General features: G+C 42.1%; 1 protein-coding gene across 18 annotated transcripts in view; it reads right to left on the reverse strand.

Annotated features, from left to right (window-relative positions):
• The window catches only part of mycbp2 (MYC binding protein 2), a 74,903-nt gene that overhangs the window by 37,389 nt on the left and 21,672 nt on the right, over nucleotides 1-15,842 (reverse strand). For 12 of the 18 annotated variants that reach the window (XM_086050754.1, XM_086050736.1, XM_086050752.1 and 9 more), the window contains exons 16-39: nucleotides 15,671-15,816; nucleotides 13,469-13,579; nucleotides 11,829-11,933; nucleotides 10,504-10,623; nucleotides 9,993-10,074; nucleotides 9,397-9,514; nucleotides 8,959-9,317; nucleotides 7,971-8,143; nucleotides 7,753-7,878; nucleotides 7,560-7,687; nucleotides 7,383-7,474; nucleotides 6,782-6,916; nucleotides 6,619-6,702; nucleotides 6,434-6,530; nucleotides 6,165-6,357; nucleotides 5,738-6,012; nucleotides 4,374-4,595; nucleotides 4,097-4,288; nucleotides 2,883-3,089; nucleotides 2,657-2,794; nucleotides 1,571-1,749; nucleotides 1,333-1,475; nucleotides 1,104-1,204; nucleotides 802-1,020 (exon numbers count right to left, since the gene is read on the reverse strand). In XM_086050754.1, coding sequence (XP_085906880.1) covers nucleotides 802-1,020; nucleotides 1,104-1,204; nucleotides 1,333-1,475; nucleotides 1,571-1,749; nucleotides 2,657-2,794; nucleotides 2,883-3,089; nucleotides 4,097-4,288; nucleotides 4,374-4,595; nucleotides 5,738-6,012; nucleotides 6,165-6,357; nucleotides 6,434-6,530; nucleotides 6,619-6,702; nucleotides 6,782-6,916; nucleotides 7,383-7,474; nucleotides 7,560-7,687; nucleotides 7,753-7,878; nucleotides 7,971-8,143; nucleotides 8,959-9,317; nucleotides 9,397-9,514; nucleotides 9,993-10,074; nucleotides 10,504-10,623; nucleotides 11,829-11,933; nucleotides 13,469-13,579; nucleotides 15,671-15,816 — 3,745 coding nt within the window. The remainder of the gene's footprint in view (nucleotides 1-801; nucleotides 1,021-1,103; nucleotides 1,205-1,332; nucleotides 1,476-1,570; nucleotides 1,750-2,656; nucleotides 2,795-2,882; nucleotides 3,090-4,096; nucleotides 4,289-4,373; nucleotides 4,596-5,737; nucleotides 6,013-6,164; nucleotides 6,358-6,433; nucleotides 6,531-6,618; nucleotides 6,703-6,781; nucleotides 6,917-7,382; nucleotides 7,475-7,559; nucleotides 7,688-7,752; nucleotides 7,879-7,970; nucleotides 8,144-8,958; nucleotides 9,318-9,396; nucleotides 9,515-9,992; nucleotides 10,075-10,503; nucleotides 10,624-11,828; nucleotides 11,934-13,468; nucleotides 13,580-15,670; nucleotides 15,817-15,842) is intronic. The other 6 variants (XM_086050737.1, XM_086050753.1, XM_086050738.1 and 3 more) reach the window with 5 other exon arrangements.

Below are 15,842 nucleotides of genomic sequence, written 5' to 3' on the forward strand. Positions count from 1 at the left end.
GCCACAACGTAGTTGAATGAAAAACAATCTCCAACGCACAGCATCACAGCATTTGTAGCTAATGCTAATTTCCAATGCCCGTCCCTAGAAGGGCTTTTACGCAAACAATCAGAGAAAGAAAAGGAAAAAACACAAACAACTTTTAAGACATATCTACATTAGTAAACACACTTTTTAAAACAGTGGAACACAAATGCGCGACGCCGCCAAACCAATCCCTCCCCCCTCCACATCCACATCCACACTACCTATCAGTGCAGGCCTGATGTTCGATCAACCATTTTGCCAATTTAACTAATTTAAAGAGTTTATAATTTTGTGTTGCTTTCACATCAGAGGATAGCTCATTCCATATCTTAACTCCCCTGACTGTGAAAGATGTCTGGCCAAAGGAGTTTTTTCCGTAGGGTATTTTACAATTCCCTGCAACTGCCCTCCTAGTTACAACTCCACTGACATTTAAAGGTTTTATCAAATCAGATCAAATCTGAGGGGCTTGCCCATTCAAGCATTTCCACACCAGAGCAGAGTTTGCCACTGCAATGTAGTTGTGAAAATTCAACACTTTTCAGATCTTCCAGGACCTGACAGTGGTGTGATCTTATTGGCCTTTTTCCCCAAATTTCCAGTCAAACGTAAAGAAAAAAAGGAAGTCTGGTGATAGCAATCCTGTTTGTGAATAGATCTTTTACTACCGGCAGTTCAAAAATAGGAACTCCAAGTCAGATTTTAGAGATTCTTCAGTTTAATGGAATGTAACAAAAAAACATTCATTGGCTTTCACTTTCAAGAATATTGTACCTTGTATTGCGTGACCCCAGCCTGTTTGTAAGGGTGGTCACTTTCTATTACGGAGTAGTGATTGGAGGTTGTGCACGCCGACAGTCCTTGCTCCAGCTGGTTGCCAGTTGTACTGTCAGTGGATTGGTTAGGGTTAAACGTGGGCGGGGCGTACTTTTGGTTGAGGGCCGAGACGGCGGGAAGCAGCTCTTGGACGAGCCCGAAGACCTCGACGGCAGCCTGGGTGAGGACAAGGAGCTATTTCAACACCAAGCAAATAAAGGGGGACAATGGAATGCTAGTTAAGGTGCTTGTAAGCATACCTTTGGTACAGATGCAGCCACAGGGCCGATGTAGGCCAGGATAAGGGGAAGCAGCATGGAAAAGAGGCTGGAGGAGCTCAACAGCTCAGGGATGTCATCCACTAAAGACAAAATGGATATTGATGAAGCAGAGAAGAGGCTGAGCAAATTAGATTAGGGGAAAAAAATCTATTCTAGTGCCTCGAAGTTGTGTTTGCAAATGAGGTGTCTGATTAACCAGCGTAATTACCATCAACAGCAAAAGCCCTATGAAGCAAGTCCTTGGCTGCTCTGACCACAGCACTGACCACAGACAGCGCCCGGCTGCAGTTTTTGTCCTCTTCATTGGCTTTGCTTAGCAGCTGGGATTGAAGATCACCATCATACTCGCTCCTTAATTAAGTCAGGAAACAAACCCCAAGGTAAAAAAATAAATAAAAATATAGTGGAAATGAGATGTCCTTTCAAAAAGGTAGCCTTGGGTTTACCTGTAATAGAGAATCTGAGGAATCTGTCCTCGCGTCTGGTTGGTGCCATTGCTGCTCAAGCTACAAGTGCTGAAGGTGAAGGACACGCCGTCTGAGCACTGCACCGTGGTCATGCCGCCATCCCCGTTTGCAGTGCGGCTGCCGTAGTTGCGCAATCGCACAGCATACTTCACCCCTTCCTACATGAGAATACATCTCAGTTTCACAATGGAATGCCCCAAAAGTTAAACAAAGCATGGAGTGCAAACCATCACGTGAGATGTCACCAAAATTCACGAGAGCTCAGCTGAGTGAACACCTACATCAGGGGTCACCAACATGGTGGCCGCGGGCACCAGGTAGCCCCCAAGGACCACATGAATACCCTGCTGGCCTGTTTTAAAAATAGTTCCCCAGTGATGGGACCGTGATTCTCTAAGAATGTTGTAAAAGTGATTATTTCAAAATGCAGACACTGGCAGAGCTTTAAAGAAATACCGGGAATTCATATTTACCTAAGTATTGTGAGAAACCATTAACACGATCAGTGTATTCACATAAATCAATATCATTATTAACATAAAATAATAGCATTATTAACATTAAGTTGAGAAAATGTGTTATTTCAGAAGTGTGTATCAAACTGATAGCCCTCCACATCGATCAGCATCCAAGTAGCAGCTCTCAGTTTCAAAAAGTTAGGTGAGCCCTGATCTACACAATGAACATAACAAATGCCTACACACGTACATACCACCTACGCCGTTGCCTTTTTCATACAATTAAATGTATCATCTAGTCATCTAGGTCCCTTTGTTCGAACAGGCACGGTCTAAATTGTTGTCGCTTTGTTCTTTGTTCCGCAAAGAAAACATGGTGACTCGAATTGGCTATAAAATGCTGAGGAAACTCCTGTGGTGTCCTGGCCATACCGGCCACCGCGACACCCTCCGACTTGGAGTAAAACTGCAACACATTTTCATAACAACGCGTGTGGATTGTGCGCTAGTATAAAGGCAAACTCCGCGCGGCACTGCCTCAGTTACGCTGCGTGGTCGTTGCCTGCACAAGTACAAAGTAGCCTTTGCAAACAATGTATTCATGTACCTTGAGCGGCACGGCCTTGTCCAGGCGAATCTCCGCAATATCACTGGAAGAATCATCAGTGCTGTAAGTTCCTTTCACCAGCTCAAGGGATGTCCATCTGTGAGAGTGCGCAGAGTCCCCTGGGTGCTCTGTCTGTGCCTGTGTGAAAATGAAAGAAGTAAAAAAAAATTAAAATGTTGAAATGGTGAACAGTGAAACAAAAATCCACCTGAATATTCTTTCTTACATCATCAGCGAGCACCTCCAGCTCATACTCGTGGATGCCGCCGCCTCCGTACACGCAGACGCCCACCAAGACGACGCCCGGCTTGTCCACGGTCATGCAGATGGCATCCGGTGAACCGTTGCCAGTGTTCCAGCTGCGGCCCTGACTCGTCTTGGTGAAACGGTTGGGAGAGGCCTTCACAGAGTGGAGCGAGTTAAGACCATCAACCTAATAAGGAAGAGACAAAAAAGAATTAACTCTACATCTATTTTTTGCTGTTTCTTAGTTGTGAGGTGCCACCCCAAAAAAGGGTTCCATTGATGACAAAAACAAACCAAAAAAGTAAATAAATCAACAACTATTACAAAACAACCAAATATGCAACTGTCAATTTAAAAAAATATATGTACAATAATATATTCCATGTGGTCCCACTAGTCAAAACCCGGGATTCTGATTAATATTGCGTTTGTGGAATATGAATGAAGCAGCAAAATCCCCTGTTTGTATCCATCTCAGGGAGCGGCCATTTTGCCACATGCTGTTAACTGAAATGACATCACAGGTAACCAATCACGGCTTACCTGTTTTCTGAGTTTGGTTATGTGATGTTCGAAAGCTGAGCAGTGATTCTTAATGTCTGAGCCCTGAGCAACTGTGATGTCATTTTCAGCCTACCTTGCAAGTCATGGGCAGAGAAACTCGGTTATGGGGTGGTTACAATGTAAACCGCTACTGTCACACAACAGTGGGGCACAAATCCAAAAGTCTCACTGAGACAGATTTTCAGAGATAGGCATTCAACCAAAGATTTACTTAATTTTAAACTTGATAGGTGGGCAGGCCCTCGAGAGAGCCAACAATTTGTATACAACGTATTAAAAAGTCAATTTCCCATTATGCCACCTTTATTTGTTTACTGAGTTTTATAATGAGGAGGATTCTCATTGTTTCAAACAATTCCCTTTCCTAAAGGACAAGATATGTCTCCTTAACAAGGGGTGACAAATTGCTGAGGCTAAGCGCTGCTGTTGAGTGGTGGTTACTATGGTGACAGCTGAGTCCTGACTTTGGCTCATGGTGGTGTAGAGGGAAAGTGATGATAACCAAGGCAGTCAGTACTTCATGATTCAGCAAACAGAACACAAGAGCCACTTCCAGCAATTTCTCTCAACCATAAAAGAGCTTTACCACATTGAAGTTCTACCGCTGTGAAAAGTGATCACATTCTTTACCTCAGAACCCAGGGCGGAGGCGGTGAGCTCAGAGACGATGGAGGCCAGCAGGCCACATGTGTTGGACACCAAGTGTGGAGAGAAGAGCTCCACCTCTTTCCTCAGACTCTTCCTCACCGGAAGCACCACGATCACCAGCATCTTCTCCAGGACCTCCCGGAAGCTGGTCATTCCCATCAGGTTCTCCTCCGTCTAAAGTTGACGATGACAATGACAATTCAATCCTTTCAACAATTTCCTTCATTAAAATGATTCACAGCGTGCACATGATGCGCACATGGCTTAGCTTCTCCATATGGGCCACAAGCAGGGGGAAGCGGTGGGCAAGGGCTGAGTCGTTCTCCGTGCTCACTTGCTTGACTAGGGAACGCAGCAAGACCTCGCCGTCGTACGCGATGGGCAGAATGGACGTCAGCTTGACCGAGGTGTTGCACAAAGCTGACATCACCGCCGCCAGCAGACGGCTGCTTGATGTGCGAAAGTTGGCCTCAGCAATGTCCTGGAAACAACAAAAGCACAATGGGACAAGCGCTTTTAGAGCTCTTTATTCTCCTTAGGTGTTCATTTAAACACACTGCTGTGGTGCTATGGGTCTTATTTGGTGCTGTTTTTCTTTATATAATTTCTCATAAAACTTAGAGAGCCTTTGCAGGAAAAATATGCCTTAAATGTCAGTTTAAAATGCCATCAGAATGCACACTGGACCTCGTTGCAGACAAACAAAAATTAGGGTCTACAGAACACGTGTACAGTATATTGGATTCAATATGCTGTCTTTATGCATACATGAACATATTTCAAGAAACAAAGAGCTTGGTGTTATTGTGACTATGCAAAAAATGTGGTTAGTGTGATATCTATATTTATTTGACAAAAAAATGGTGTCTTATCATGTAACATCCACCTTTGTTTAAAAGCAATACTAGCTAAGTTTTTGACCTTCAGAAAATATGTTCATGACTCTTCTGATGAAACATTGATTTACAACTAGTTGGATGGTACATTTGTCAAGGCCTGAGGGGGTCTGTAACGCTTTTACTGGCACTAAGCAACTTTGAGGAGGGTGGTAGGAACCCTCCCACACAAACTACAATTGTGCTGACTGCTTTATGGCATACGTCACTTGCCCCTTTCCCCAAAGACCGTTGTCGATTAGTAAGTCTACGTGCGATTACTGGTGTCATGGCAGAAGCTTGAAAACAACCGAAGAAAAAAAGTTTTGTAAGAAGAGACAAAAAAGTTCTCTAGTGCCGCTTTAATACAAAATAGTGTATCATGTAATCCTTTTTTTATTTTTTTTTACAATTTTAAGTTAAATAGCTGTGACAAATTGAAAGAAATTATTTACAAACTAGTGCTCAATCTTTCAATATTTTAATGTTTTCTTGTTACTTTTTGATGCAAGCCATGTTTAAATATCGTTATTAGAACATGTGGCAGCCCAATAAAAAATGTAAAGCAGGCAGCAAAAGACTCGTATTGTTAATAAAGGTTTTATAATAACTACTGGTTGAACTACGGAGCAAATTATTCGAAACATAATTAATCCCAATAAGAATCAGTTTTTGAAAGACAACCAGTCCGCTGAATGTGTGTGGTTGTATTAAAAGTGTAAAATAACACAGCAAATTGATGACTAACCTGATCCAGGCAATTGAGCAGGTCGCAGAGGCAGGCCCACTGCAGCGCCGGCGTCGGGTAGAAGGAGTGGAAGCAGGCGGTGAAGGTGTTGTGGCACTCCTGCAGCACGGCTTCTAGAAGAGTTAGGGGCTGGGACAGGTAGCCCTGCGGGTCATTGTCCAGCTTGGTCAAGCAGTTGTCCGTGCTCTCTGACAGGATTTTCTTCAGCAGGCTGCGCGTCTTCCCCACGCACTCAGCCAACTTGCTCGACTCCTCCACCACAGCTTTGGTGCTAGCTAGGAGCCGGATCACACAGTCAAAGTGAGAACACTGTCTCGATTTCAAATCTCTTCTATTATTAGAAAGCAGGTCTCCATGGGCCATTAATTAACAAATTAAAAAAACCTCAGAGGACTTCTGAAAACATTTATCCTCCAAGTGGTCTTACCAGCAATGGGGAAGATCTCGCAGATGTACACCCGGAGCAGACGGAGGCAGCACGTACCCACAAAGCGCAACCTCTCCAGATCAAGCAAGGTGGCTGTGTACTGGAAGCCCTTCAGGCCTCGCAGCTCCTCCACACCCAGAACCAAGGTGGTCCAGCTCCAGTGGAGGACGCTGAGCAGAGACTCAAAGCACTCCTATGGGGGGAAAAAAACATGCATAACCGCCAAGCTACGCAACATCACGCCCCCAATTTAACGTGACGGTAGTTACCACAGAGACTGTCCGAGCAAACGAGCGCTTTAGGATGTGAACTGGCTCACTGGTCTGTTGCTTGCCTTTCGATGCATTCCCATCATTTGAAGGCAGCCTAATTTGAAATAATATTGACAATTTCTGCATTTAATTGACAACATATAAAAAGAAACATGAATCACTATTAACAGCCTGTTACTAGCCTGTAGAGTAGCTGAGGTATTTGACCCGCATTGACATCTGTACCATTGTTTGACTTCTTGGAGCTTTTGAACTGAAATACCACACTAAAGACAAACAAAAATTAAATATGTCCTTCAGGGTATGTTCTATAAATTGCATGGTATAACATGAAGTGTGTTGTACCCATCATCAGTGGTGATGGTAGCTTGCCCGTGGGATCCACAGTCGCTGCTGGGACCGGACACCCGGGCCCAGGCCACGTACCACCAGCCCGACTGGAGCAACACTGGCTCGTCAAACATCATGGCGTATTTCTCCCTGGAATTGATTTAAAAATTAGAAACAACCTTTAATTGACAGAGAGACAAAGACAGAGAGAGAGAAAGAGCGTGAGAGAGACAGACAGAGACAGAGAGAGAGAGAGAGAAAGACAGAGAGATGTTTTTACACATAAAATGGTACCTAAAAGCTAGTGGTAGTTAGTCATAGTTGGGAAACGCTAACAGAAGCCTGTTTAAAAAGATGATCGGACAGGCCTATAGGCAATTACTATTTGGTCCGGCCAGACAAAACGGTGGATAAACGGACGGCGGAAGGCTACCCCGGCCGTAGACGATAAACAGACGGCAAATTTTTAGTAAAATGCCCAGCTCTGGGAGTAGCACAACCTTTTGTTTCCTGCCAGTAAGCAAGGAGGTGTCTATTTAGGCCAGACGTTTATTTATTCAAGTGCATTAGACCAGTACAGGAGTAATATTCAATACATAACCTAAATTAACTGTACCTGGCAGCACAGTCATAGGCCAGTACGTCAGTTTCAGCAAGCAGATCTCCATCTGTCTCATGGTCGCCTCCATCAGGCCCCAGTTCAAAAAGCTGTCAAAATATTATTTAAAGAATAAATTAATGGTGAAGAAGATGCAACTAACTGTAGTCCGAATTTGAAAGAAGGGTTGCCTACCTTGATCTTAGCGGTATATTCTCCTCTTCCACCAAACAGCCCCAACCCCCCCAGCAAGATGTCGGCGTCAGCACAAAAGCGAATGGCCTCAACAGAGTGGGCCGAGTAACCCCAACCGCCACCGTGACCTACAACATAAATCATAAATCACAGCTCAAAGGGGAGTGATTTATATTTCCAAGCACACACATACTTTCAAAGCGGTTCACCACGCTGTAGTCCTCCTTGGAGTAGACCTTCATCACCGCCTGTGTCTCTTCCTCGGCACTGGCCACACCCATCTTCAGCTCCTGCATGGCCGCCAGGGTGTCCAGGCAACCTGTCGACAGCCACATACTTCCCCTTAGCACAAAACCTTTTGGCATTCTGGTTAAGGCCAACAACCGAGCAGAAATGAAGCTCATGCATTACCAAGAATGTGTAGGGCGCCATGTGAGCGTGTGGTGGTGGCGTGCGACCCCGCAGGCAGGGCGAGCTCCGGGCTGAGGATGCTACAGCGGGCCTGTAGGTCTGTGGCGGAGGGCATCCTGGCGTCTGCTATCACCGCATTGTAGCACCACATCTCTCTTGAAGCTGGTAAGAACCTAATGGCACGCAGATTAACACGGTTAAGAACAATGCAGATTTGTTATCTAATGTTTTTGAAGGAGCACGGAATGAAGATGTGAACTGGCTAGCTGCCATATGGTTGCTACTTGTGAACAAAGTAGAGCGTATTTTTATATTTTTATAACAAACTGATGGGCCAGGTTATTTGAAGAAAAAAAAAAAAAATAGGTGAAATGGGTATGTGAAATAGTTTATAGCACAGTATTTTAATAATAAATAATGTATTTATAATCCATTTCATTATACAGTAATAAACTGAGCATTTATGACTTATTAATATTTATAGTTTCATATATTTCCAGAATTCGTTTTTATTCACACAAAAATAAATAACTAATTATGTCACGAGATAAATGAACTGGGTGGGAAAAATATAATAAATGCCTGCATTATACAGTAATTAATTTACCAATCATTTATTTAACCTAACAAATGTTAAATGTTCATGCATTTTTTATTTACAAATATTCTTAATAATTCCATATATTTTATATTTTATTATTTACAATAAATCAATTAAATAATTACTACATTAAAAAATGAATGCATACCATTAACCAATTTTGGGAGAAAAACAATGGATACATTAATGCAACAATTATTACAGGAATCTTTGTAAGGTAAATGCTTGGTGCGCCTGAACAGACTTGGAACAGAGTGTGGTCTATCCCACCTGTGCATTTTGTGACAACGTTACAATTTTATTTACAACACTGCCTGTTCACTTTATAAATCTTTCATTGAAATGTTTTTAAAGGAAAATGACAGCACATAACATCTTTGGACTGACCTCCATATAACATCATACACAGGGTCCAGGCAGAGTCCAAACCCTTGTAGGTCCTCCTGCTCAGAATCATTGAAGGTGCGGCAGCTTCCGTCCATTTTGTTGATGAGTAAGCATTTGAACGGAGGTGGCTCGGACACGGAGGAGGGCACAAGACCAATGATGTGTTTGCTGGCAAAGATCTCCGAAGTGGCCAGCACGTGGGAGTTTATTAGCGCCTCGTCGATGCGCAGGAAGGTCTGATCTCCACTGGCGCCGATCCAGGTAGCCTTTCGCCCGTATTTGGCACCAATGTTGGGCATGGGGGATGGCTTGGCATTCCAGTAGGGCATGTCAAGGATAGGCCTCCCAAGTTGCCCTTTCTGAGAGATCAATTGTGTGTTTTGGGCTTTCACCACGACTCGTGTATTGAGTTCATTGTTACAATCGTTATTTTCTTACCGAGAAACTACCAAAAGTGAAGACCTGCCCGTCCACTAGAAGAACAACAGTGTGGTTGCTGCCTGCCGTCACTTGGACACTTGGACTCGGGAGAGCCTGAATCAGTGTTGGAGATCCCCTACAAGGCAGAAAGAGAAGTTGCAGTTTGTGATGCCACTTTTCATCAAGGATGTACATTTGCAAAGCATCCTAGGTTTATGAAATACGATATTCAGAATGGCACACGAAAACATGACAGCACACAGCACAAGGGGGTACTCTAAGCTACCATCATACTTACCATTTTTAATTTTATCATTGATATTTATGGCCTAAGAGTGTTTTTCATACAAATATTTACAATAATTTTGAGGTTGTGCCCGACTGATAATACCCTAATTTGCACAGTTTTTAATTTGATTATTTTATATCTATGGCCTCGAAGTGTTTTTTCTTACAAATATTTACAGTAATTATAACTTTACTACTGCATTAGTGACACAGTTCAGTCCAACTTCAATTCGATTATGAATTCAGGTTACGTCGCCACCATGCAAACAGAACTCTGTCGTAAACCGCGAACCCTTGTATGTTTGTAAAGACAACCAAAACAGTACCTGGAGTTTACGTCTCCGTGTCCAAGCTGGCCATGTTGTCCATAACCAAATGTATAGACATCCCCATTCTCCATCAGCACCACTGCAAGACATGGCAATCATAAAAACGGGGGAAACAGCAAAAAAACAAAAGAAAGAAAAAAGGAAGGACAGAAAAAAGAAAGAAACAAAGAAACAAAGACCAAAAGAAAGAAGGAAAGACAGAAGGACAGAAAGACAGAAAGAAAGGATTCATTTTCTACTTCTATTTTAATTCTTCTTTGCAAGTCACAGTGACCCGTTGGTGAGCTATTTTTAGAACGGACCCGTAGGCTAGTCTTGTTGTCCTTGGGGGCTTGTACCCGCTGGTACGCATGCTAAAATTGTAAATATGAATAATGATAAATCTGCTCAATCAATATGCGAACAGTAGTGGCTCATCACAATCATATCAATTTGACATGTTTGGAACCCCGACTGACCAGATATTTAAGCTTAAGATTTAGGACTAAGGTTACGAGAAGTAACCTACCGGAGTGGTGAAAACCGCAGCTGACCTGAACAGCCCGCATTTCACAGTCAAACCTGACTGCCCCCGGCGGGTAGGTGGTGATTTTACTGGCATCTTTCTCACCACGCTCGCTGCTGCCATCTAAAAGAGAAGAAGACGAAGAAAAAAATATCACACAAGTGGTCCTGTTTCGAGGGCGAGAGAGGGTGGCGAAAGCTGCTCAGCTCCAACTTCCAGAAGTATCGTGTCTACAGTCCTGGAAGAAACTATGCTGGAGGGAAAAGGAGAGAAGGAAACCACATGCTGAGAATGAAAAAAGGGGGGAAAAAAACAGAAGTTTATGGCAAACAGTCCCAAAATAAAATAAAATAAAATAAAGGTCTTCTGCATGACATACAACACAAACTGTGTTTTTGTATTAGTATTATTTTTTCTAGACTAGAGTGAGGAAATATGCTCAACTGAATCCGGTTTATAAGGTCTGACTTGAGGTGTGTGAGTTGAAAAAGCTGCGTCAACTCCCATGAATCGCACTGACCATAACGACTGCCAACTGTTTGTGGTTTACAAAACAAACAAAAGAACAGAGGATACCGGGTGGCAATGACTATCAAACGAAATATTGACTAGCTCACGGCCCAATGACGTAACAGGCAGAGCTGAAAGTTAAGCACAAATAAAACAGTTGTGCGCAAGAGTGTCATTGACCAGTGCTCAAAGCTGTTGGGGATCAAAGGGAAAACACACAGAAGACTACAACGAGGGGTGGTTTCTTCTTCTTCAGAAAGGATGCTAAAGAGTGGACATTTGTCAAGTATATGCACAGTGGACCCTCAGAACTTTTGCTGTACCAAACAACATCAATTTCATGTAAATACAAATACGAATGCTGAACAAGAACTCAAAACCTGTGAAGTGAATTAATTTGTTTCCGGCTCAAAATGTGGCATCGTGCAACTTGTATTAACTACACAGGTGATGTTTTAAAGAATTGTCATTCAAGTACAAAGTCAAAACGCCTCCAAGAACGCAGCTTGTGTTCCATTTCCGAGGGTCCAGTGTCGTTTTTATTAAAAACGAAAATGGTGAACGGATTTCCTTCCCCCTGGCATTGAGTCACAATAAAAAGCACAATGCCGGCAAAAAGTCTACCATCAGCATTTGATCCTGCCCACCACCAAAGCAAACGAGTGTTACTACGAAACCTAAACCTAAAGACACGTGATTGACCCCCGTCAGGAGAGTGAGAAAGGAAGTGGGCGGGACAGCCAGACGGGGGGGAAAATTAGTCAAAAAAAGGGGGGGAGCGTCTCCGTGCCCATTAAGGTAGTGTAAGACCATAGTACCTTTGTGCTTGTCCCGTTTATGCCTTAGCGCCTGTAGGGGTCTTATTCTGGCTAGGGCTTGCTCACGCTGGTTCATTAAAATGGTACCGGGGAAAACAATGGGGCCTGGGGGAGAAAGAAACTTTCACATGCATGCAACAACGCTCACAAATCAATGGGAAACAGCACAGGATAAATACTGCTACGCCACGACCATGCACGCTCACAGAAATCAAAAAGCATGGGGGAAGTCACCAAGGCACCCAAGCTAGCGCAGCACCGTGAAGATATTTGAAATGAAAGGGGATGAACGCATTGATTGATACTCATGCCATTCACACAATTCCTAACGCTCCCTGACTCTGTATTAACAGACTAGAAAGCTCGTAGAACCGTACTTTATTCCGAATTTGCCCCAGGGCTCGCGGATTTCCAGCCATACGTCAACTGCAGCCGTACCTTGGGAGTTTGGAAAGTCGTTGCACTTAAATGGGTTGGGTAGTGTGGTTAAAACTACAACCAGTTTGACTATTAGTAAATAGTTGTGTGTATTTTGAAGTCAATGTTGGGTTGTGTTTGTGATGGAGCTGTGTGTTTGTACGTATGCTTATGTGGTGCTGAACAAGATAGTATTGGCCACACTGAAAAAAATAGTGAGAGGGGAAAGAAATTCTGGATATAGTCGAGATGACTTTATTCTTGCAAATTATGACTTTGCATTGGATTTTTAATATTATGACTCATTCTTCTAAATTATGTCATAAGATTCAGACTATTTTTTCTCTCAATGTTTAAAATAATTATACCATAAAAGATTGAGTTTTTGTCGGAATACCACAACTTTCTCTTAAATTTACGTATCCTAATATTACTTTATTCTGGGAGAATTCTGACTAATTACTAATTTATTCCTTGTAATATTAACAAAATGTTCTGGTAATTTAAGGAATTGATTCTAGTAAAATTCCATAAAAGACTCAGACTTTCATCTCATTATTTTTTCCTGTAATATTACAAATCAGTCTTGCAAAATTAAAAGATTTTCTGGAAGATGACTATCTTAAAAAAAACAAAAACAAACCACAACAAAACAATTTATTTATTCTCCTTCTTCCACAAAGTTGGGACTTCTTTCATGCGAATTATGGCTGTTTATGACAGTCCAACTTTGTTATCAAAAATTGACTGTAAAAATCCTAAATCTTGTGGAATTCCTTTTCCCTGTGAATTTTGAGGGTTTAGCATCTTGCTCGTTTAAAATATTACAATAATATCTTTGAATAAATTAAAAAAAAAACACATGAAACACAAAAAATTCAAACTTTAGAATTAAATGTTTTCCTTTATATTTTGACTTAATTCGCAGAAAATGTGTTTTTTTTCCACTTTATACAATTTTTCATTATTTTTGTGAAATTACATTTCATTTCTCTGAAAATTGTATTCTCTTTACACATTTAATATCAATATAATATGAGTTGTTTTGTCTTTCAGTGTGGCCCACATACTCATACTTTCTGATGCAGGGTCAATTCGCACATAATTGATAAAAAACCAACAAGATCCCTGATAAACTGCCATAGTTTCTTATTGGAAATTTTAACTAGATACGATGCTTAACATAAACGGATGGTCCCCATCTGTCTTGACCTGATTCCTACCTCGTCCCTCCTCCAGCCTGTGTCGGCGGTTGATCCTTTGCCGTTTCTCCTCCTGACGGATCTGAATGTGCTCCTCGATGTTCACTCCTGGAGGGGGGGGAACAGGCACAGCTGATAACAAAAAAAAGGATGGGGGGGGTGCAGCCAGGCCAGACAGATGCAGGATGGGAGGAGAAGAAGGAGCAGAGCAGAACAAAACAAGACACACATCAATGAATGAATGACGATGGAGAGACGCAATGGACTAACATTGACTCAGCTCAACAAGTGAGCAAAATGGGTGAGACAGGCACATGGAATGCAGCAGAAAGGCAACAGGCAGGGCAGTGTGTGCGGAACAGACTCAGAAATAACATATACAGTTTTCTCTCAGCCGTGCACAAAGTTTCCCGGTAACCCTTAATGCAGATTGCATCAACCTGCACACTCCTAAATGCCGAAAAAAAAAAAAAAAATCAACTTTACACAACCTTATGTAACAAGTAGATGCATGAGAATTAATTAACCATGCTATCAGGTATGTAAGTGATAGTAAATGTATGAGGGGTATCTTGTGAGTGAATGATAAGGTTAAGTTTGCAGGACAGGACACAACAAACCCTCTTTTACACTGCCTGTAAAAGTTTTGCGTAAATGGCACTAACATGCAATGGATGGTTATTTTCCGCCATCTGAGGGAGTATCAGAGCTGTAACAGAAGCGTATTCTGTAATGCCAGGACACAAGTGCAAAGTGTACCACATGACACTTACAATTCCCGTCCTGTGGATATCTCATAAATTTCAAATTTAATCAAAGTTATTTTGTTTGTAAAATAGTGATTTTTTTATTTCATGAATCAAGCATTTTAACTTTTTCATGTACTGTACTATGTATTATTTATTTTATCTTTAATCTTTTTTTTTCTTTTTTCTTCCCTTTTTTCTTCTTGTGTGAATGCTCAAACGCATGGAAAATTTGAGGGAACATTGCAACATTCCAATAAAATTACTTGTTCCTCCTGATTTTTTTTCACGCAATATGACTTTTTCTTGTGATATTACAAATATATTCTGATAAAGTTGTAATATACCTTAATCAATATAAAATTAAGATTTTTTTGCCCTAATATTAGAACGTCAATTTGAACATTTTAGATTTTATTTTGGTAAAATGATTCACTATATTCAATCTTGCAATGTTGCAACTTTGATCTGCTTAAAAAGAAAAAAATTCCCCTGACAAAACCTTTTTTCCCCTCCAAAAAGTTGTAATATACCTTAATTAATATAAAATTAAGATCTTTTTACCTAATATTAGAACGTCAATTTTAACATTTTAGATTTTATTTTGGTAAAATGATTCACTATATTCAATCTTGTAATGTTGCAAATTTGTTCTGCTTAAAAAGAAAAAAATTCCCCTGACAAAACCTTTTTTTCCCCTCAAAATATGCCTTTTTTCCCCGTCTTTTATCATTGCCCGAATGCTGGGTTCAGACCAAAACACGGAATCGCACCGCCCCGCGTGTCATGCGTGCGTTTGTTAACGGAGGAACTGCGGGGGTTGATTTCAGCGGAAGTGCAGGGGCCCCCTCCTTCTCCGACAAAAAAACCTTGTGACTAAATCTGGTGGCTGGTGATTGTACTTTGGCGGCTAAATGTATCTTGGTTCACAGTTCAACAGCTGCAAACAAGTCAATGTCAATGTCAAAGTCAACACTCACCACATAAGCCAATTTCCCCGCTCCCCATTCTCCAAGTCTGCTCCTTTTTGTCTCAATCCCGGCCGGTATTGAGAGCTGTCTGTGTTGTGTACCTCTCGGTCCCACAGATCACAAAGACATTGTCCCACATTGTTTTTATTTCACCACGCTGTGCGCTGCCTCAAACCCCAGCGAAATGGGCGAAGAAGCAAATTTATCGCTTCAAACGCTTCATCCATGCAACTTGGCACGCAGCATAGCCTGACCACGCAAACTGTATTGATAATATATGGAAACGCGTCACCAGAAACGCTCAACTCGCATTCGGTCCGACCGTAATATAGCAGAGGCAAGACTGAAGTTGGCATTGACGTCATCAAATCATCTGACAGCGGGATGCCATGTGGCTGTGTGATTGTTGCAATAACGGTGACTAAATGTCGGATCGACTGCGTCAAATTTCTCGGATCGCTGCATAAAAGAGGCTCAAGTGTTACAAAGTGAGGAAAAAGTATTACCAAGAAGGAGATCCAATGGGATCATCTCTTTGACTGCGTCAAAGATGCCTCTCTGCCGAGCCTCCTGACCATCCAGCTCCCTGGCACAAGCCTTGCAGCAGCCGCATGCCGAGCAGCCAGACTCTCCCGACCCGCAGCCACAGATGCTGGTTAAAAATAAATAAAAAAACAC

Source organism: Filicampus tigris, chromosome 14 (genome assembly GCF_054856515.1).
Source record: "Filicampus tigris isolate MCC_2025a chromosome 14, RoL_Ftig_1.0, whole genome shotgun sequence".
NCBI lineage: Eukaryota > Metazoa > Chordata > Actinopteri > Syngnathiformes > Syngnathidae > Filicampus > Filicampus tigris.